The 24657-nt window shown below is 39.2% G+C and overlaps 1 protein-coding gene across 1 annotated transcript in view; it reads left to right on the top strand.

Moving 5' to 3' along the window:
• Positions 1 to 24436, top strand: part of parvg (parvin, gamma) — a 46742-nt gene extending 22306 nt beyond the window's left edge. The window contains exons 12-13 of the mRNA XM_034176064.1: positions 1522 to 1594; positions 24065 to 24436. Coding sequence (XP_034031955.1) covers positions 1522 to 1594; positions 24065 to 24144 — 153 coding nt within the window. The 3' untranslated portion in view covers positions 24145 to 24436. The remainder of the gene's footprint in view (positions 1 to 1521; positions 1595 to 24064) is intronic.
• Positions 24437 to 24657: the final 221 nt, after the last annotated feature.

Genomic DNA, 24657 nt, shown 5'->3' on the forward strand with positions numbered 1-24657 from the left:
GGGCCCCCCCCGCCCGGGGCCAGACGACAGCAGCGGCTCATAAAGACCATTAATGTCCAAGAGAGACTGGCGACCATACACAAGCAAGGCTGAAGTGTCCCGGCAGAACATACAGAGCAAAAACACAGCAACAAATAGCAAAAAACTCGACGAGCGACAGGGCTGACGGCATGCCAAACACACAGGCTCCATCTTCCTCCATTCCATTATGCTCTATGTTTTGCATCACTAATCATGCACAAAAGCAGATTCAAAAGCATAGTTGTTAAACCAGGTTTGCGAAATGTGAACGAGAGCCGTAATGTCATTTATGGTGCCAAAGAGGTGTGCGAGACTGCAGCTTTTGCTTCAGTGTTTGATACAAGAAATATGTTTTCATATCTCAAAAACGTGATTGGCAAAAACTAACAGTAGATTCAGATTTAGCATTGCCAAATTGCCCAAAATCCGCTGAAAATCTCCATGCAAGAAAAATTTTGTTGACCAGTGTAATTAGACAATATTCTTCAAAAATGTGTTTGTAAAACACTTAGTACCAGTATTCATTAATTGTTGATTACTAATGACATTAATGGACACAATGTTTAAGGAAAATCTTTATCTGAAAAAGACAGTTGATGGGAAGTGAAAGTGGAGAGCAGCTGACTCAAGAAATGAGGATTCAACAACTACAGACAGGAGGCTGATCCCAGGAAGGAGTTAACAGATTAATGTGACTGAGGGACCACAGACAAAGAGAGAGATCGAGATCTCTCTCCCAGATGCTGTGTATTTGATTAATGTGCATCACTTTAAGCGTATGGCCATATCTTTAAAATTCTTGAACAAGTTATTCGTGCTTTTTATCACAGCTTGTTTGATTTACAGATGACTGTTAAGTTGATTGTCAAATCTAGAAATAAGCATGCCAAACACTTAAAATAAGAAATTAACCCTTAAAACAAATGATTACACTGTAAATTATTTGGTTCTTACCAAGATTTAAAAAAAACTTTAGATTTAGAAGGGTTAGATAATTTCTCTTGGTTTAAGGATTAATTTCTTATTTTAAGTGTTGGACATGCTTATTTGTATTCAATTCAAATTTATTTATATATCACATTTAAAACACAGCTGCAGCTGACCAAAGTGTTTCACAATAATAGCAGTACAAAAGTGTAAAATATTAACAAAGGAAATGAATAAAAAATAAATAAATAAATCTAAAAATACAGAGCAAAATAGCAGAGCAAAGCATATACCACTTAGCCAGTGTTGAAAGCCAGGGAGAAGAGATGGGTTTTCAGTCTGGACTTAAACTGTCCCACAGACTCTGAGGACCTGACAGTCAGCAGAAGATCTTTTATTTATTTATTAATCTATTTCTAGATTTAATCATCTTAATTCAAGACATCTTGTCAAATATAATTATCTGTCCATACAGCAAAATCATTTCCCTCAGAATTAGTGTTTTTATCTTGTTTTTAGACGCCCCTTTTTTGCAGTGCAGTTGCATTGATTTGGTATCTGTCTTAACTGCAGATCCATAATGTGACCCTGGCATTGGATCTCCTTAATGAGGCCGGCTGTCAATTGTCCAGTGTCGAACCACAAGGTGAGGACATTTATTTGCTTGTTGGTAACATTTTTACCCACAGACACGCTGCACAAAACAGCGACTGCAGCAGATTAACACTCTACATGGAACATTTGCGGTGTCAAACTAATGGAGATGATAGCCGGTATCTACTCCATTTATCTGGATCATTGGGATGTGCCAAAATTAGAGTGCTGTGTGGTTGGGAACAGCGATGGCTGATTAATCTCAGCTGATCAGTGGAGGCTGCAGGGGTTTGACAGCAGTTTGTTGGGAAAGATGGAATTGCTGTGGAATATGAATGAGCGTGTTTCCTGTCTGGATGGGTATCACTGTGGATGATTGGTTCAGTCAGAGGTCATCATCATTCATTTAGACAGGAGCACTGAGGGAGACAGACTCAAGAGGACAACGTCACTCGGGTGTCCGCTGATAGACACGGGGATTTAACCTCACTGCTGCTGTTACGGATACGGAATGTTTGCCGAGAGAAAGATATTCAATCTGTATTCATGAGCACCGTTACTGTACATCACACGGCCATCAGAAATATTATGATTGTATCTCTGCACTCTAAAAACTCATTTTGAAAATCATTGCATTGGTCAGTTTCAACCTGCAGCTCCTGGTTATCACCTCAACAAACCCATGTTCATGACTTAAAAGGTACATTTTTTTGGCACTTTCTTTAAAAACAAACTAACATTGATTGGCAAATGTTTCAAAAACACATGTTGAATTTGGTAGCCAAAATAAATAAATAAATAAATAAATAAATAAATAAATACTTTATATACTACAAGTTCAAATAATGCATTCTTAGAACAGTAACTGCAGAAATAAATTCTAGTCTCAAAGAAAAGACATTTTTCCATACATGTTTATTTTATTGAAAAGAACTGTTCCTGACTATGCCCCCTCTCAGTGGCGGGCACAGTTAACCAAAAAGTTAGCTTTGATAACAGTTAATCTGATAACTGAAAAGATATCTTTTATAAAGCTAAACTTTATTGTCAAACATTTAGCAGAAGTTACAGATAAATCAAAATCAATACGTTTCAGTATTGATTTCTGTACACTAGGAGCTATTAACACAACAAGCCATCACTTCTGTGTCAGATTAGCTTTCTCTCAGCAAAAGAAACCGCGTGACAGAGGACGAGGAAAAATAAAGATCATTTCTGTTTACACCATAATGACTTGCCAGCATATCACACAAGTCATCAACGGGCGAATAGTTTTAACTTCTGGTTAAATTTTTGACCAAACTAATTCCAGACAAGTTATTTAAATTAACGTCACATCTGGGTTTTATAAAGTGAAAATATCAGCTAAAACTATGTTTTAGTTTAGAAATGCATTGAGACGCTTTGATGAGGCTGCACACGGACAACAGTATTAAACTCTTTGTATATTATGCCTAAAACTCTCGTGAATATATTCTCTGGGTTTATAGATGATGTTATTGTGTTTGTTTTATGTAAACATTAGGGCTGAGCTGGATACTCATTTCAGATGAGTATCTGGTATGGATAAAGCATTTTTGACAAGCACGAGCATGATACCAGTAAAACTCGTCAATACTCTGCAATACTCTGCACCCGGACCTCACTCTTGCACACACACAGACAGGAGCTGTGCTTGGCTTGACTCTACCTCACGTTGCTCTCTTAGTACTCCTTAGGTGTCTTCAATTCGCCTCTGTTTTTGTTTGTATGAGATTTAAAGTTACTTCGTGAACTTGTTTCTTAACGTGCGCTGTGCATTTGACAGAGCTGAAAACAACTCGTGTTGTGTCAGTCATCACCTCCACTCTGGTCGTTTTTTCTTTTTTTTTTTTTTGTCTTTTAACCATTTGTTTGCTCTTCGTTTGGCTGGTGACATAAAGGCAGTTGGAAAACTTTGCTCATACTGAATGTGGTGCTTTTGAGAAGACTACAGTGAACAAGGCTGAAATATTATTTCCCTGTTTGCCATCACTGGTTGTTTGCATGAATCACCAAGTTCACACAGATCATTAAAAAAATAAACAGTCTCAGAACAACCTCTCTCTCCCCCTCTCACTCAGTCACACACACAGATGCACACAGACACACATGCACAGACACCTTAATCAACATTGTTTAACTTTGCGTGGAAAAAAATGCCAAGAACGTTAGATAGTAAAAATAAATAAATAATTGAAAAAAAAATCACAGTTTAAATAAAAATAAAGAATAATAATAACAAAAAAAAGAAAGTTGTGTTGAGTATGACAACTCTTGTTCATGCATACTTAGTAGTTCATAATTTCCTACTACATTGAATGTCAATTCTGAGGCTGTTGTTATTCCTTCATACACTTAAGAATATTCATGTTCTGAGTTTATAAAAACTTGTTCTGTAAAATAGTTCCTTTACTATTGTGATCAATAACATTGAATCTCAATTCTGTGGCTGTTCTGTAAATATTCATTCATACACTTAAGAATATTCATATTCTGAGTTCATACAAAAAACTTGTTCTGTAAACAGTTCTCTTACTTTTGTGAACAAAATCATTGATTTGAATCACAATTTTGAGGCTGTTCTGTAAATAGTTTTCAAATACAGTGGTCCCTCGCTATAACGCAGTTCACCTTTCGTGGCCTCACAGTTTCGCAGATTTTTTTAGTGCAATTTTGCATGCTTCTTTTTTTTTTTTTTAACAGCGCATTGTGTTCTGCATCCTTATCAGGCGGGCCGGTCACGGCACCGGTCGGCATCACTGCGATTGCTGTTACTGCCTCCGATGCACTTACTGAGTCTGCGGGCTTGGTCAACGCCGCAGCAGGCCACTCACACCGCCCCCCTGTCTGTTGTGCGGAGCTGCGGACAACTCTGGCAACAGGTCCAGAGACTACGCTCGCTGTTTGGATGCAGAGCGCTCCGGCAGCCCGCAAGGATAGACTTCTTGAGGAAAAATCCACAGCGCCCACTGCATGGTCTCGGTAACCGCAGCCACAGAGCTCCGTGACCACGACTTGGATTCTTTGCGGGTCCCGCATCCGTACCCCCGGAAGCATTGAGTGAAGGGAGAGCACGCCCATTGTGTTCTGCGTGTGTCTGTTTATAATCTTCTTGCCCAGAAGAAAAAAGAGAGTGTTTACATAGGACAGAAAAGTGAGAAAATGTTAATGCCTGTTTGAGAAAAGTGTATAAAGTGTGTAGTGAGGGGTTTTACAGCCTTAAAACATCTATAGTAATTGTAAAAAAATAATGCTGACTACTTCGCGGATTTCGCCTATTGCGGGTTATTTTTAGAAGGTAACTCCCGCGATAAACAACTTCTGATCAATCCGAATCAATTTCAGGCTTAAAATAATGTACCGATTTAAGCCCCATCCGTTTCCGGTTAAACCACGCCCACTTCCAGTTTAGGCCCACTCTGAGTACAGATACAGATACAGTGGGGCTAAAAAGTATTTAGTCAGTCCCTGATTGTGCAAGTTCTACTTAGAAAGATGAGAGAGGCCTGTAATTTCATCATAGATACACTTCAACTATGAGAGACAAAATGAGAGAAAAAAAAAAAATCCAGGAAATCACATTGTAGGATTTTTAAAGAATTTATTTGTAAATTACAGTGGAAAAGTAGTATTTGGTCACCCACAAACAAGCAAGATTTCTGGCTCTCACAGACCTGTAACTTCTTCAAGAAGCTCTTCTGTCCTCCACCTGTTACCTGTATTAATGGCACCTGTTTGAACTCGTCTGTATAAAAGACACCTGTCCACATCCTCAGTCAGACTCCAAACTCAACCATGGCCAAGACCAAAGAGCTGTTGAAGGACACCAGGAAGAAAACTGTAGATGTGCACCAGGCTGGGAAGAGTGAGTCTACAATAGTCAAGCAGGTTGGAGTGCATAAATCAACTGTGGGAGCAACTGTAAGAAAATGGAAGACATACATGACCATTGATAATCTCCCTCGATCTGGGGATCCACGCAAGATGTCATCCCATGGGGTCAAAATGATCATGAGAACGGAGAACAAAAATCCCAGAACTACATGGAGGGACCTGATGAATGACCTGCAGAGAGCTGGGACCAAAGTAACAAAGGCTACACACTATGCAGAGAGGGACTCAAATCCTGCAGTGCCAGGCGTGTCCCCCTGTTAAAGCCAGTACATGTCCAGGCCCGTCTGAAGTTTGCCAGAGAGCATATGGATGATCCAGAAGAGGACTGGGAGAATATAATGTGGTCCGATGAAACCAAAATAGAACTTTTTAGTAAAAACTCAACTCGTCATGTTTGGAGGAAGACGAATGCTGAGTTGCATCCCAAGAACACCATATCTACTGTAAAGCATGGGGGTGGAAAGATGATACTTTGGGGCTATTTTTCTGCAAAGGGGACAGGACGACTGATCTGTGTTAAGGGAAGAATGAATGGGGCCATGTATCATGAGACTTTAAGCCAAAACCTTCTTCCATAAGTGAGAGCATTGAAGATGCAACGTGGCTGGGTCTTCCAGCATGACAATGATCCCAAACAACTGCTCAGGCAATGAAGGAGTGGCTCCGTAAAAAGCATTTCAAGGTCCTGGAGTGGCCAAACCAGTCTCCAGACCTCAACCCCATAGAAAATTTGTGGAGGGAGTTGAAAGTCCATGTTGCCCAGCGACAGTCCCAAAACATCACTGTTCTAGAGGAGATCTGCATGGAGGAATGGGCCAAAATACCAGCTACAGTGTGTGCAAACGTGGTGAAGTCTTACAGGAAATGTTTGACCTCTGTCATTGCCAACAAAGATTATGTTACAAAGTATTGAGTTGAACTTTTGTTATTGACCAAATACTTATTTTCCACCATAATTTACAAATACATTATATAAAAATCCTACAATGTGATTTCCTGGATTTTTTTTTTTCCTCATTTTGTCTCTCATAGTTGAAGTGTACCTATGATGAAAATTACATGTAGGAGAACCTGCACAATCAGGGACTGACTAAATACTTTTTGGCCCCACTGTAGTGGTGTTCTCTATCCTCTACCCTACTCTATCCTAGTAAAGATGCCACAATCTCAGGTTTATTAAAAGTTTTCAGGGCCTCTACTGCCACCTACTGGCCAATAGATTGCAGTGTTCATGGCAGTATTGGCCATATCCCATAAACCTTTGTGCTCTAGAGAGTTGCTGCAGCCTCTTATTAACATGATGAAAAGCATAAAAAAAATGTACATTTTTGTTGTATAATGTTCATTTACAATTGTCATCATGTGGATCCTCTATGCTGTTTAGACTGCAGCAACTGGCCAGTACTGCCATCTACTGGCCAGTAGATGACAGTATAGACCCTGAAAACCTTTAATAAACCTGAGCTTCTGTCATGTTTACATAAAACAAACACAATAACTGTCATGCCCGGCCCTGATTTAGGCTTTGATCCCTATTTTGCCCCTTTCTTTGCCTCATCTGTTCCTGCTTTGATTTATTAGTTGTTTATTTTCATCATGTGTTTATTCTATGTTCTATTTTGCTTTGCCACTTTGTTTCTTTGTTATTTTTATACTTCGACCATAGTTCAGGTCCGTTCTAGTTTCATTCTGTCAGCTGTATTTTAATTTATTGTTCATTAGTTTCTCACTTGTTTATTTTGCTGTTCTCATTTGTGTTATCAGTTATGCTTAAGTATCGGGTTTTGTTTTCTGTTAATTATTAGTCTTTGTTTGTTTTGTCATCTGTTGGTATATTTCAGTCATAAGTCAGGTCCAGTCTTGTTTTGTTTTTTGTTTATTATTATTCTCTGATTAATTCTCATGTTCATTGCTCGGGTCTAGTTCCTGTTCATTGTAGTATTATATTCTGTTTTAGGTTTCTTCTCAGTTTGTCCTTATTCCTGTTTGATTAGGTTCACTCCACGCCCTGCACCTGCCATCAGGCCTTCGTCCCTCTCGCATCTCTGTTTGTGTTGTCCCGTCATGTCACTTCACCAGTTCTGTGCCCTCTTCTCACACTTTGAGTCAGTCTGGTTTGTGTTTCCATTCGCTCATGCTCTTTGGACCTGCTCATGCATCTTTGTGTATTACATCACTCCACTTTGTGCACTCCCTTCCTTACCATCTTGCAGTACACTATCTTTGTCCACCAGCCACACCCCTTTCTGGATCTTTTCTCTCACACCCTGATTAGTACACCTGCATTTAAACCTCACAGTCCTTCACTTCCCTGCCAGATTGTTGTCTTTGTACACTTTCCAGTGCCCGTTTATCAGTCCTGTTTTTGCCAAGCCATGTATTGAACTATTGCTCTGTGTTACCTCACCCATGCCTCTTGCCTCTTCCCGGATGGCTATGTTTGCTCGTGCCACTGAACCCTGCTCGTCCATGACTGCGTCTCAGCCTAACCCTACTTGTACCTTTGCTCCGCTGACTGACCACGTGTACTGTACCTGAGCCTGAATTAAAGACCATGTTTTCTCTTACACCAAAGCTTAGTCTGGGAGTTTGCATTTCTGGTTCTACCGCACCTGGGGTTGGGTCGCCACCCGCCCTGACAATAACAACATCTATAAACCCAGAGAATATATTCACAAGAGTTTTAGGCACAATATACAAAGAGTGTAATTCTGTTGTCTGTGTGCAGCGGTTAAAATGTACCCTGATCAGAGTGCCTCATTGCATTTCTCCTGTTGTGAAACTTTACCCATAATGCACTGCAGCATGTGTGGTCCAAACACTAAAACCTTCAAAATGAATGCATTACTTTAAAACATATAGCTGATATTTTCACTTTTTAAAATGCCAGACAAGACGTTAATCTAAATAACTTGTCTGGAATTAGTTTGGTTAAAATTTTAATCATAAGTTAAAACTGTATGCCTGTTGATAACTTGCGTGATATGCTGGCAAGTCATTATAGTGTAAAGAGAAATTATCTTTTTTCTTTTTCTGTTCTTTTCTCTCTTGTAACCAGCTCTCCTCTGTCTGCAGAGGATAGAGCTGTCTGTCTGCTTGGAAACATTTAACAGGTAGGTACTAAATTCTTTGACTTCAGACTTCACAAATGGTTTTAACTGTTAAGCTTTGTTCACTATGCTTACAAAAATATGTTAGTGGTCTAAAAATGATCGGATCTAAATTTATCAGAAGCTAATTGATCCGCTGATGGTTTTAAAAGTTATCTGAAAACCTAATCTGATAATTAAAACATTAGCTTTGATACTTAGCGGATTAGCAGAACTGTGCCCACCACTGCCCCCTTTACATTTGGAGACAATAGTTCTGGTATAGATGGTCTTTACATATTTAAAATTATTTCAATTTATTTCATGTATATAGTGCCAAACAAAGCTGCCTCAAAGTACTTCACACAAGTAAGGTGTAACCTTAAGGACCCCTTCACACATAGCGCGAAGTTTAGTTGAAGCAGGAATTGCTACAACTATTTGCGCACACCACCGGCTGAAAGACAGAGTGTGCGATGTGCGAACCCATCGATCCCTCTCACGGCAGGTGTCGGCCAAATTCCAGCTGACATGCACGAACATCTAACACCGCTCATTTGGCACTTAGAAAATGTGTGGCTATTTGTACTCTTGGCACGACAACGGTCTGCAGACAATCACTGTCGTGGTGGCAGTGAAATTTGTCTAAGACCAGGCACCTAAGTGGCTCTACTCTACTCTTTTCTACTCTTCTATTTTACTCTTCCTTTTTAGATATACCTTAGTATACTAGCATAGTTCCACCTTAGAACTGGAATATAATATATAAGATATAACTTACTGAATTTTCATGGACATAAATAAAAACATATATCCATAGCATATATAGCTGTGGTGATATAATATGCTATGGACTGCAGTGAGCATGCATGCGCTCCCTTGCTGCAGCCCACTGATAGGCTGTCCCCAGGCTGAAACGGACTGTAAGATCACAACACGCAGTGAGCAATCTGACTGTCACATCACCCACGTGAGCTCTGTTTCACATGATGTGGTATGTGCTGCGGCGCGACATCCACAAGACACGCGTCAGGCAGGACATGCGTGCGTTGCCGGCTGGACACACACTAGCAGATGTGGACATGAGAAGAGCAAACTGCTTCTTATTCATGCCATTTCATGACTGTATGTCTGTGACCATGGGTCATCTCCAGAGGAACAGACGGATCATATTTGTATTGTCTGCTTGATAAGAGGGTTTCAATATAAAATGCTGCGTTTTTTTATGGTGTATGGGTTTATTTTTTAAAAATATGTCCATCTCTTTGTTGATTTCAAGCATTTTCCCTGCACTGTACAAGTCAGTGACAGTAACTCAGTGGTAAAGTTTCAGGCTGGGAATCAGTAAAGTGCAGGTACGAATCCTGTGGGTGGTATGAATTTTTTGTTTTTATTCCACATCAGCAGCGCGATGTGGTTCCACAGATACCAGATGGTTTTAATTTTTGATTTATTCCACATCAGCAGCGCGATGTGGTTCCACAGGTACCAGATGGTTTTAATTTATTGATTTATTCCACATCAGCAGCACGATGTGGTTCCACAGGCACCAGCTGGTTTTTATGTTTTATTTATTCCACATCGCACTGTGTTCCTGCTCAAAAGACACCGTTACGTGCACGAACCCTCACACTGGCATCATGCATGCCTGCCCGTTGCCACGATATTTTGTGGTGGGCTAATTTGAACTGTTTTGCACTGTTCTGCCGTATTCAACCAAACTTCGCACTATGTGTGTCAGATTTAATGTGGGTAGCCAACAAAATCTCTAAGCTTATTTCCAGAAGGGCTCACTACACTTGTTTAGTTTTTACAAGCATAGACATACATTCAAAAAATACATCACTTATTTTTGCTCCTGTTTTTCATGAATTGAAAATTAAAAAAATCACAGGCTTCTAAAAAATGATTTCCCTGGAATTTTCTTCACAAATACATTAATATTCATTTCAGAGAGCACTTCACTTTTGTCAAGGTAATCCATTTGTGTAACAGGTGTGGCATAACAAGATGCTGTTTAAGTAGCATAGTTATTGCAAAGGTGTGCCTTGGAATGACTACAATAAAATACTACTTTCAAATGTTAAGTTTATCTTGAATAAAGGCCTGTATTAGACATTGAACTACAATATGGGGTCATATACTTTACAGCTCCAAATATTGTTTACAAATGTGTTTTGGAAGTACTTCCTTGCTACCTATAATGATTTCTAAGAAGTGTTTGATTGGTTTGACCGGACTGCTCTCAGGGACATTCTATGAATTGATGGGTTCACCAAGATGTTGTTGGACATCATAGCCAGTCTATACACAGCTACAGTGAGTGCTGTACGGTGCAGGGACGCACTCAATTTTTCCCAGTGAAAACTGGTGTTCATCAGGGATGTGTTCTGGCCCCTACACCATTCAATGCCTCTGTGGACTGGGTGTTAGGTAGTGTTGTGAAAATCAGCAACTTGGTCACCTTTACTGGTGAGGAAAACTTTAATGACCTTGACTCAGCAGACAGTAGCTGTGATATTTGTAGAACCATCTAATTCCCTGATTCCAGCACTTGAGAAGCTGAGCAAGGAGTAGGAATGTCTGTGTTTGACATTTTCCTGGATTAAGATGAAGATTCAGGCCACTAGGGAAGCATGACCGAGACACATTTACAAAATCCTTGATCGGCCTCTATATCATCTTACCAAATTTCATTAAAATGTTTTGATTACTTTTTGAGTTATCCTGCTAAAAGTCAAACAAACAGACAAATGCCAATGAAAACATTATTTCTGTGGTGGAGGTAACAAATTTGTGAAGAAAATTTGAGAGCAGAATTTGTGTGCGGTGAAGAAATCTTATATCTTTTTACTTCAGTTTTTGAAAAATGAGAAACAAATCAAGTCTTGTGCTTGTATTTTTACTGAGTGTAATTGTGGCACTCTGAAGATATTTAATATGAAAAGCCAACAGTATTGAACTGTAAAGGTACAGTAATTACTGGTAAATTATTTTTTCACAAAAGTCCTGGATTTTCTCAAATGCTTTTAAAGGTCTTCCCCTTCAACATGCTTTTATAGTTCATTTTCAATTTATTTTCATTTATATTGTGCCAAATCACAACAAAGTTGCCTCAAGGTGCTTCACACAAGTAAGGTCTAGCCTTACCAACCCTTAGAGCAAGCACACAGGCGACAGTGGTAAGGAAAAACTCCCTCTGATGAGCACCAGAACTGTAGCGGTGTCCAAATCCATGGCAAGCAGAAGATCATGCACCACTTTAGTGAGAGCCATCTCTGTGGAATGATATTTTCTAAAAGCAGACTGCAGTGGCTCAAAAAGATTAATCTCAGTAAGACAGTCCACAAGCTGCTGTGAACCACCTTTAACAGAATTTTAGAGCAGAATGACAGATTTGATATTGGCCTATAGTTTTTCAATATACTAGGGTCAAGATTAAATTTCTTAAGAAATGGTTTAATCACTGCAGATTTGAAACATTTAGGAACAGATCCAGAGGCTAATGAGAGATTAATAATTTCCAGCACAGTCATCCCAAGAGTGGGCCACAGGTCCTTAAACAGTTTTGTTGATATCGGATCAAATAAGCAGGTTGTGCTTTTTGTAGACGTTGCAAGTTTTGTCAGAGATACTATTAAATTCTGTAAATCTAGGTAAAACCTCAATGATAGCACCCACCTCAATAGCAGAGTGTAGTGGCTGGGTTCAGGCATACTGGGATATGTTTAACCTAATGTCATTTATTTTCTTCTTGAAGTAATCCAAGAAATCTTGTGCTTTAAAAGGAGAGTGACTTATAGGTGGTTGTCCACGAATAAGCGTTGCCACCGTGTCAAACAAAACAAGAACTTTGAGTTATGCTTGTTTTTGTTGATCAAATCAGAGTAAGAGGCCAACTTTGTAGCCAGTAGTGTATGTTTATAGTCTAAGATAGCATTGCGCCACGCTAGGTGGAATACTTTGAATTGAACGAAAATACAATTTTCATTCTAGACCTCGAGACTTATGCTTGAGGTCACACAAGTAATCAGTGAACCAAGGTGACAAGGTGTTTTGGGGGGTGTGGTTTTCATATTGGTGGCGCAATCATGTCGAGTGTAGTTTTGAGTGCTGTCGACAAGACTGTCTACTGATTGGGCATTTTCCAAACATGAAAATAAACTATCGGGTAGTCTAGCTTTGACTTCAGTCATAGTTGAGGAGTTGATGTGTCACCGCAATGAAAAATAAGGTGGTTGTTCCACTACACACGTCAGTGAAACTGTAAACCTAATAAGTGAGTGATCAGAAACCACTGATGCAAGGGGCATGATGTCAATATTTGTGACAGCAATACCACATGCGAGAACCAAAGCCAAGGTATTTCCACTAATCCTGAATGTATTGCTGGAATCCTAATAAATCCATACTTTCCATAAATGATCTGCAGAGGGGACAAGTCAACAACAATCGGAATGTTATTTACAGTAGTTGACAAGTTAGAGATAAAGTCACCAAAACAATCTAAGAATTCAGAGTATGGGCCAGGTGGCCTATATACAGTGACAAAGTAATTCGGCTGAAATTTATTCTTGTGACCTTGGCAATACATAGCATCATGGGCAGAGCAGAAAATCAGATGTTCAAACGAATTATATTTATGATCCCAACAGCTAATAAACTAAACCTAGATTTATAAATAAGAGCAACACCCCCACCTTGCTTCGCATCACGAGGGGCATGACTAAATGTGTATGCTGGTGGGCAGGCGTCATTTAAGGGGAGGACAGCTATAGGTTTAAGCCAGGTTTCACATAACCCAGTCATATCTAAGTGGCTATGCATAATTAGATCATTAATCAACAGTGATTTTGAGGACAGTGATCTTATGTTAATAAGACCCAGACTAAGGACCTCAGTGGGGTTGATAGTTGGACTGTTCCAGAGTAGCATATATAAGATGCTGGAAGTAGGTTTAGGTTTGAGACATTCCACGTGGGTTGTAGGTAGCAAACACAAAATATTTGATATTGCTGGAACAGCCAGCGGGCCAGCCTCACTTTCAACATCATCCATTGTAGTAATAGGTATTAAGTTTGCAAAGCATATCCCTCTATGATTTTTATGGACATGTCTGTGGACACAGGCCAGAGTCTCAACTGTACGAATTTTCCTCCCTGCCACATAAACTGCACTATCACTGTAGTGGATTTTCTGCATTAATTTCCCTGCTAAGCTAATGTATTCCATAGCCACATTTGTCATAAGCCTTGCAGGGTCTCTAATCACCTGCTCCGTGGCCTGCTGTAAAGTCCTAATGTTAGCCTCCCTGTAGAGCTCTATCTATGTTCACAGACAAGATGGCAGCACCTTCCCCAGTAGGGTGAAGGCCATCTGGCATCAACAAGCCACGGCGGCCCCAAAATGAAGGCCATCTATCAATAAAACTAAAGCCTTGCTGTCTACAAAATTGCCCCAGCCACCTATTTAACGATGTCAGCCTGCTCAACACCTCATCATTGCCCCAGGAGGGGAGGGGGCCAGAGACTGTTGATGCTGACACATCTTTCTGGCAAGGTCACAAGTCCTCTCTATGTGCATTTTTGTGACCTCGGAGTGCTTCATCCTGACATCATTGGCATTGAAGTGAATAAGTATGAGGCTATATCTAGTGTCATGTTCCTTTGTCTGTCTACCCTTCTGCAGCATCAGCACCTGAGATGAGAGGCAATGTCGGGAGCTCTGGCCCCAGGAATACATTTAACGTATAACATTTTCCAACATATAATCAACTAAACAGTCTTCATGGTGTCAGTCAGACAATACTTTCAGATATGCCAGTGAATATCCATTTGTGAGTTTCTGTTGAAGGCCTTATTTTTCACATGTTCATAGTTGATCTTTTAGCCAGGATCAACACTTGTGCTGCTGTGTGCCTAATTTAATTTAAAGCATCAGGACAAAATGCAAAGCAACTTCAAGCAACACACACATAAATTCATCCTCCTACAACTCAACATCGCTGTGACCTTTTTCTGCTACAAAGTACTGCACAAGGAAGAATTAACTCACAGATATAAAAGGCCCCTTTGCTTTTAAAACATGATTTATCGGCAAAGCAACAATGTTAAAAGAAGCTGTAGACTTGAGAACTCCCTTCTGCCGCCCCTCCATATAATCCACAAGCTTGTTAAGAGGATGCTTCATCTCCAAGTGCGTTAACTTGTACAGTGTTGCCTCATTATAACTTCCCCCTGCAGACCAGACAGGATTGGACGCATTCAATGAAATGGAACCATACAAATTATTTCTCCTTTATTTTTTGGCCCTTTAATGTTTCCTTCACCCTTACATCTTTAGGAACTACTGGAATAACTTTGTGTCACAAGAATGGCTACTTAGGAAGACTAACATACGGAGTCTCACTTGCATTATGAGGGAATATCAGGTGCAACATTTTGGCCATGCGCTCCAGCAAGCAGTTGCTTTCAGTATCGAGGACCTCATGGCCTGGAATCGGCCAAAGGGATGCTCGTGTTTTCATATGGCTGCAGTAGATAGGTGGTTACTGTCGAGAGGTATGGATGGTCCAGGTAGCTACCTAGGTGGCTTTGTAGTCTGGTAGATATGGCAAAGCATGGCATTAGCACATGCTCCAAGAACTGACCTGACATTTACCTTCAGGTTTATTTCCCCTCATAGTAGCCAGAATGTTTGATGGTTACATGTTCATGTTTGACCCACATGACAGGACTATAACAATTTGCCTTTAACTTTACAATAAAAACAGCAGTAGTACATGAGTTACCCCTTGATTCTATTGGGGATACCAACAATGGAGCCCCCAGAATGATGGCCATTTGTGATTCTACCAGGCTAACTGTACCACATTTCAAAACAGTCCCAAAAGAGGCTTTCCATTTTGCTCCGCTAAAAAACAGGCCTAGTTAATTTTTAATGGAAGCTGTGTCACTCTGCACAGACCAGGTCGAGCAGGGCAGGAAAGGCAAAAAGCATCCAGTCAGTTTTTAGAATATAACACCTTGTGCAGGCACACAATAGTACATCACATCACTACCATCTATATTACAAAAGGAAACCCATTTACAGCTGAAAAAAAGGTGTAAGTTTCTGAATTAAATATCGACCTTGAAATTTAATACATCCATAATTGTACAAACAACAAGCAGCAAAAACAGACTATTAAGGTGAGCTGCTGTGACTCTTAACAGTGCCTAAACCAAACTCTGATCAAGTCATTGGAGCCATATTTACTCAGAATGTCAAATGTTCACCAAGTCATTTGGCAGCAGTCCTTTTCTTGAATCAAACAGTGCTCCAGCCAAGACAATCCAACATGGCTCTCCCCAGGTGTGGTGGAAGATAGTTGATGCAAGTTGAATTCTCTCTTGTCTGATGACTGCCACAACCCACTCATCACCACACCTGCTCCTTATATAGGCAGTCAGTCTGGAACATTCCACATCCTTAACAGGAAGGACAATTACACAGATCAACACAGGGGAAGCTATACCAATCACTAGCATATAATGTTGAGCTCCACCTTGTGTTAGAATTCTGCCACCTCACACCTCCCTTCCAAGAGGGAAAAAGTTTGAACCACAAGGGGCAAAATTTTCATTGTGATTTTTCTTACCATTGTTATATACAATATGATCAAACATACTACATTAAAAAAAAATTACGGGTAAATTTCATATATTACATAATATGACATGCCTCAAACACACACCATTTAAACATGTGACGAATAATCAGCAGTGACATTGTCCTTGCCCTTCACATGCTGGATTACTAAGTCAAAGTCCTGCAAAATCAAACTCCAGTTTAACAGTCTTGGATTTTTATTTTTCATCTTGCTCAAGAACACCAATGGGTTATGATCAGTGTACACAACAGTGGGTTTTTGCCCTGCACAAACATAAACCTCAAAGTGTTGTAGGGCCAAAAATACGGCTAACAACTTCTTCTCAATTGTAGAATAGTTCTTCTGATGTTGGTATGCCACAGGATGGTCAATATCATCAGAGTCACTTCGTTGCAACAACACAGATCCACAAGCTTGGTCGCACGCGTTGACTGCAGAATGGCTTACTGAAGTCAGGACACTTGAGAACTGGAAAATGACAAAGCAGAGACTTCAAGCAGATGAAGGCTCTTTGGCACCTGTTATCCCAATTAAATTTTACTGATTTGTAAGGCTGAGAGCTGTCAGCAAAGTTCTTACAGAACTTCTGGTAGTACCCAGTCATTCCCAAAAACCGGCACAAACCTTTCTTGCCATTAGGAATGGGAAAGTCTAGGATGGCTTGAACCTTTGCACCCACAGGTTCCACTTTACTTTGGCCAATGACATACCCAAGGTAGGTGACAGTAGCACAACGGAACTCACTCTTGCTCAAGTTAACAGTCAGGTTAGCCTGAGGCAAGCATTGAAACAAAGTCTTAACATCTTGAAGATGCTCTTCTCAGGAGTTGCTCCAGGTGATCAGGTCAACGATGTATGCACCTGGGTTTGGCAGTCCAGCAATAACAGCCTGTATTATCCATTGAAACGTAGCTGGGGAGTTTTTCATACCAAAAGGTAGGACTTCATTTTGGTACAAACCAGACGATGTAAAAAAAGCAGAGATGCACCAATAACCCTTCAGTAGGTCTATCTTGGTCAGATATTTGGCCTGCCCTAGTCTATCAAAACAATCCTCATTCCTAGATATTAGAAACACATCGGTTTTCGTTACAGCATCGACCTGCCTGTAAGCTGTACAGAATCTTGGGCTTCCATTGGATTTTGGAACAAATACACATGGAGAACTCCAATCTGAGCGGGACAGTTTGATAATATTATGTTCTAGCATATATGCAGTCTCTGTCTCGATGATTTCTTTCTTTTCTGGGTTCATCTGGTATGGATGCTATTTTATTGGCTTGGCATCACCAACATCAACATCATGAGAGGCTATAGAAACTCTTTTTGGAACATCAGGAAATAAATCTTCACATTTCTTGATTAATTTCTCAATCTGATCTCTCTGCCAAGGTTCTAAGTGCTGTAATTTGACATCCAAATGTTTCAGCAGTTCAGAATTTGCCAGTTTACATGACAGAACTTCAGCCTTAACGCTAGGTTCATCACCTTGAAACTCATCCTCAGCTTCAGCAGTTTCAGCTGCAGGAAGAGCTCCACTGACTGCTGCAACACTAACATTCATATCATGACAAGGCTTCAGCATATTAATGTGACACAACTGTTTAGACTTTCTTTTATCCGGAGTCTTCACAATGTAATTGAGATCATTGTGTTTTGTCAAAATCTCATAGGGACCATGAAATCTAGCCTGCAAAGGATTAGTCTGCGAAGGGAACAACACAAGAACTTTATCTCCTGGCTTGAAATTATGGCATCTAGCCTTATGATCATACCAGGTTTTCATTTTTTTCATCTGCAAACTTGGCAGTTTATTCCAAGGTCAGTGCTTGTTTCTCACCAAGACAAGTTTTAATATCATCCTTGACACAATTCTTAAATTCCTCCACCTAAATCATTTCTTTTACTAAGTTGAAATTATCCTTGATGTCCATGGATGTACACCAGCACTCAAAACAAAACTTCTTCTCATAAGCACATTCAACATGAGTCTGTTTATCAGCTCTCCTGAGACTTCTGAATTTCTGCCGGTATGCCTCTGGAACTAGTTTATACACTCTCAGAATACTTCGTTTAACAATTTCAGAATCAGAACAATCATCTACTGACAAAGCAGAATAAGCTTGTTGGGCTTTTCCCTTAATGACACTTTGCAACATCAAAGGCCAGTATTTCTTTGGCTATTGAAGGCTTTCAGCTACTTTCTCAAAGTGCTGGAAATACTTACCTTCTTCCTCAGTAAATGGAGGCACAAGCTATACTTCTTAACTAGCACAGAACATCTTTCCAGATTCAATTTTCTGTGTCTGTTTCACTAACTCCAACCTCTTCAGTTCAGCTTCTTTTTCTTTCTCTTTTTCTATTTTCTGTAATTCAAACCACATCTGTGCTCTCTCTCTGTCTCTCTTTTTCTATTTTGACTAATTCAGATTGTCTTTGTTTTTCCTCTCTTTTCATTTCTAACTTTAATTTTTCCTTTTATTTCTCCCTTTCTAAGTCTAATTTCTGCTTTTCCAATTCCAGAAGTTTTACCTTGAGTTCCATTTCTGATGATGTATTCTCTACTGGAAACTGCACCAGATCTTCTACACCAAACAAATCTGCATCAACATAATATTCAGCTATTTCCCTAGCCAACCTTGTCTTCTGCATGGCAGCTTTTACTTCTTTTAGTTGACTTCAAAACCTCTATGGTTGGTGATGCCAAGAACTCATCCATTGCTGTGGATCTGTTTTCAGGTCAAATAGCAAGTAGCAATTCAAATAGTAGTTAAAAGGAAAACATTTGCACAAATTAGCCAAACATTAGCAGAAGCCATTAGAACTCATCCTAATATATATGGAATATCAATTAATCAAAAAACAGCACAGAATTTCCTTGTATGCGGATGATGTTTTACTGTTTATTACAAAACCAGAGATATCTATTGTCTCAGTCCTTAATGTTATTAATCAATTTAGTGAATTCTCCGGATATAAAATAAATTTTAATAAATCATTGGTGATGCCATTGAGCCAAGTACATCATACTTTACCCCCTGGGCTGTCACCTTTCAGATGGGTTACACAAGGTTTTGTCTATTTGGGTATTTATATTACACCTGTGCTTCAAAACATGTATAAAACCAATTTCCTACCGTTGCTTAAACGCATTCATGATGACTTAGAGAGATGGACCTCTCTACCACTCTCAATGCTGGGGAGAGTCTCTCTGATTAAAATGAATATTTTGCCCAGATTACTTTACAAATTTCAAATGATTCCAGTCCTATTAAATAATAATACAATTAAGACAGTAAACAGTTGGCTACAAACATTTATCTGGAACCATAAGAGACAACAACTTAAATTTGTAAAATTGCAATTACCATTACATCAGGGAGGAATGGCAGTCCCTAATATTAAATTTTATCAGTTAGCTTCTCAAATGCTGTATCTGGTAGACTGAATACGGAATGACCCAGACTCTCTATGGCTAGATATTGAAGCATATGGGCAAGCCTTTAGCATTGGCTAGTCTCCCTTTCATTCTGAACAAGAAGGATTGAGGGGTTTCAGATGATAATTTGATTATTAAATCTACTTTAAAGGCTTGGGATATGATTAAAAAATGGGAAAAGAGAACTAATGTGCTCTCACCAATTACCCCAATATGAAGAAATGCAGACTTTCCACCAGGGTTGGTAGATAATGGGTTTTATTTTGGGGAGAATGCAGGTATTAAAACTTTGAAAGATATATTTGAAGGTGATAAAATGATGTTGTTTGATCAGTTAGGATTTGAAGGTGATAAAATGATGTTGTTTGATCAGTTAAGATTAAAATGTAATCTACCTTGAACACATTTTTTTTAGGTTTCTGCAAGTCAGAAGTTTCATTCAGAATCACACTGGGTGTACATTTACTTTGGATATGTCATCAACTGAACAGCTACTTTAAAAACATGTAGCAACAGGTTTTTAGTAAGACGCTGCTATGAGGCCCTTTATAAGTCCTTTAAAGTAAAGGACACAATCCTGAAAATGTGGGCTCAAGATCTTGGAGTAGAGATAGATGAAGCTACAGAGACTGGTATCTGGGAACATGCCTGTAATATATCTATATGTAACCAATCAAAGGAACTGCAATTCAGGATATTACACCATCTTCAGATTTCACCTCAAATTTTACATAAAATGGACCCTAAAAGGTCAGAAATGTGTGTTAAGTGTACTAAGGAGGTTGGCAGTTATATACATACGAGTACTATATGGATCTGTGGCCACATTCAAGATTTCTGGGTAAAAGTAGTCTCAAAGTTAAATGTAGTTTTTAATGAAGACATGGGCCTGGACGCAGTATGTCTTCTTCTGGGAATGCCACACGCAAAATCAAAGGGACTCTCAGAAGAAAATTGCTGTACATGTTAACATACGCTGCACGCAAGAGCATATTGCTAAATGGATCTCAAATAAACCACCAACACTTTCAGAATGGCATAAGAATATATTCAATATGCTGCCCATGGACTACCTGACATACTGGGTTAAAGGTAAAATTGGAATATTTTATGACAAATGGACTCCATTCTTTGATTATGTTGGACCTAGGATAGCTAACATATTTTGGGGGACACTTCCCAAGCCACAAAATGATGACTGAATTTGTATGGGAGCCTTGGTTGTCTGTAATTTTTTACTTTTTCTGCTTCTCTCATTTTTTTTTTTGTATTTGTATTTGTCCTTTGGGGATATTATATGTACTGAAGACTGTGCTGCGGGGTATGTTTTGGAGTTGTTGGGAGGAAAAAAGAAACAAAAAACTGTAATTTGTGACATGATGAGGGTTTGAATAACAATAAAGATATGTTCTAAAAAAATAATAGCCAAACATGTGGCGTTTCCACATGTTCAAACATTTGGCAATAAATGACTCAATGGTTTAGGGTGTTCCCGGACAAGCCCCCAATTTGTTATGTACACATCAGCAATGATGACTGACAAAAGGTGTAAGTTTCTGAATTGAATACCGACCTTGGAATTGAATAAAACCATAATTGTGCAAACAACAAGTAGCAAAAACAGACTATTAAAGTGAGCTGCTCTGAATCTTAACAATGCCCAAACCAAACTCTGACCAAGACAGTGGAGCCATATTTACTCAGAATCTCAAATGTTCACCAAGTCCATTGTCAGCAGTTCTTCTGCACCCCCCCCCCCCCCCCCCAAAAAAAAGACAAAATAGAGAAGTAACAGTAACTGTCATGCAAAGTGCTCATCTGCACATCTGGAACAGCTTGGTGATGTCCAACACCATGTCATGATCTGCGCTCATGCACACGTTCACATAGGGTGTATGGATGTTTTCATGTCTTGCTTCATTCTCCCTCCATCTTCTTGCCCCTATTTGCTGTGAACAGCTTTTTGACTGTGTCCGTTTCCTCAGAGCATCTTGTGATTTCGCTTCTTGGTCTTGTGGTCCTTTAATCTCTCTTGCATCTTTCCTTGTGTCAGTGTTTATTCCTCTGCGCCTCCTGTATTCCCTCTATCTATATTGTGCACTTGGAGCAGTGTGCTGGTGTCTCTTTAGTTTTAATTTCAGTTTCACGTGCTCCGTCTGTCACTTTTATGGTATTCTTTCATGTTTCTGCCTTTTCCACCAAGTGCTTTTGTTGTTTTCTTTTGCATCCCTTCAGTGAAGTTAGTTTAATATTATTTCCTTTATATTTTGGATTTTTGATGTGATCATTTTTAAGGATTCCACATGTTGCTACTTCCCACATTGTTCCTTCACTGTCCTGTGTGTCAGTGCTTCGTTGATTGATGAGCATGTTTTAAATGGCGCTCCTTTCATATTCCTTTCAGATTGTCATGGTTCTATTCTGCATTCTCACCATTTTTTTTTTTTTTAGTGAGCATTACTCCAGTGTGTATGACCTCATTCAGACTGGGGTTTGCAATCCGGATATATATATATATATATTTTTTTTTTTTCTGAAACTGAATGGTGCAAATTAAATTTAAGCCAGATTGTTTTCTGTCCAGCTTTCAACCCACCTCTCGGAGATGGATTAAGCTGGATTCACCACGGAGACACGCATGCATGTGCACAAATGCGCTTGTTCAAATCTCAGCGTCAAACAACAGTCAAGTTGATGATGTGATCTTAAAAAAATTACTTTGGTGAGGTTATAAATTAATTCCTTTCTGAAATATCACACAAATTCACATTTACCCGTTCAAAGACAGGCAACTCTCTGCACTTAAGTAATCCACCAAACTGTCCATTATTCCTCCTCGATAAAGATACAACACAGCTCCAACTGCTGTTCAGGTGAGTCAGTGTGGAGGAGGCAGGGTTGAGAAGGAGTGGCTGATGAGGAAAGCTTTGTTTACATCTTGAAGTGTGGCAAAAGTGTGACATCAAATGGTAGAAAATCATTTATAGTACATTTAACCTACAAGCCTATGGTCAAAAGGTCATGATTAAAAAAAGACAAATTACCTTGTAGTCGTAACTGCTTGGCCATGGTTCAAAGAGCAAACATCACTGATCAGAATCAAAATCTAGCTATCCGGATCAAAGCTCAGGACCAAAGTTCAGCAATACAGAGCTGAAGTTATGCTCAAAGATCAGTGATCACAATCAGTGGTCAACAATCACACTCTAAAAAAGGAACTGCTGTCTCATCGAGAAAAATTTATGTAACAATTTGCATAGATTTTTGTAAGTTATTTCAACTTAGTTATTATAACTTTCAACTGAGTTAATGTTGCAAGACTACTCTAGTTAAGCTGAAATAACTAGTTAAGTTGAAAAAACATTTTAAAAATCCTATGCAAATTGTTACATTACTTTTTCTCATTGAGACAGCAGTTAATTTTTAGAGTCCAAGATCAAAGGTCAGCTATCAGGATCAAAGATTTAAGATCAATAATCAAAGATGAGTGACACCAGGATCAGGTTTAAAGCAATCAGCTTCTAAAATTTTAGAAAAAAGATCAAAGGAATAACGCTCATCGAAAAAGAAAGAGATAAAAGAAAAATGACAGAGGACTGTTTGAAAACTCTGCACTCTCTAACTGTCCTTCCAATTTTTATTCATATTTTCGATGAAGGCTTCTTCTGTTAGTGACAGTGCGTGTGTTGCTGATGAAACAGTTCAGTTGCAAAGGGATTGAACTTCAGAATCACTTTGCCATATGGGGTACCTCAACTTCTACAACTATCAGCCAGATCTGGTTCTTGAATTGAAGTCATTTATAGTCACGTTGCAGTCTGGTGTTTGGGAACACGGGGTCTTACAGCAGCCTCAATATGTGAAACAATCAATGGCGCACATTGACTTTCATTTCACTGGAGATCCATTATGTGACACTCTGGACCTTAAATGACTTTGCACGAATACTAAAAGTTGCAAAAAAAAGGTGAATTTTCTGCATGATACAGTAGTGAGTATAAGAGCTGGCACAATTCATCTAAGCCAGGAGAAAATGGCTAATTTAATTTCTTACTAGTGTTTGTTTAATTGTCATTATAATAACTGTGATGGATGATGGAATGAGGAATCCCAGCAATAACGGTCTAAAAGCGTATCACAATGTGCGCTTTAATTAACTCAGCTAGTGGAGAAGATGGTCTTCATGTCATGTTAGTGCATTACACAAAATGCCAAATTGACTTGAATCTCATCTCTCCGTGGAGACACTGATTAAATTACAGCCTCATGTTTTTTTTATCCTCTTGACCTTTCACCCATTAAGATGGACCGTGTGAACATTATGACCTAACGTCAGTAAAAGTGCGCTCGTTTTGTGACTGCTGCAGTGGTTTGGAGGGTACTGATGGTGCTTTATAACTAAATGTCTCTGTGTGAATCCTGTGACAGATATCATCTCTCAGGATGTTGCTGCCACCTTGAAGGTCCTGTATGCACTGTTCAAGAAGCACAAGGGGAGTGTGAAATAGAGCCAAAGCTGAAGATAAGTGGAGTCTTGGACCAAACTTTGATTCTTCCTGTCTGCGAACTCTTGCAAATCCTGCACATCCAATTATTTGAATGGCACAGCTGACAGCATTTTAGACATTTCACCAATGCTCTCATCCAAGCTGTTTTAAAGTATGTGAGGGAAAATGAACATCGGCGCTTTAACAACTCATGAGGAACTGTGCATAGCTGATTAAAAAGTAATATGCTGTTGCCTGCAGACATCTTGTTGACAGTATAAGGACAATTAAAGTTTAAAGTCAGCATAGATAACAGAGGACATGTCTCTGTCTCTATTAAAAAATGGTTCACATTAAATTTATAACAAGACCAAAAAAAATACCCCCATTACTTTTGACATTTGCAGGCATGCAAATGAATTATTTGTGATATAATCTGTTTCTGTGTGGCCTTGAAATTTGCTCCATTTTAACCAAAAATTAAAAAATGATTGTTGACTAACACATAGCCCTTCAATCTTGTTTAATCAAGAT

Source organism: Thalassophryne amazonica, chromosome 8 (assembly GCF_902500255.1).
Source record: "Thalassophryne amazonica chromosome 8, fThaAma1.1, whole genome shotgun sequence".
NCBI classification, from domain to species: Eukaryota; Metazoa; Chordata; class Actinopteri; order Batrachoidiformes; family Batrachoididae; genus Thalassophryne; species Thalassophryne amazonica.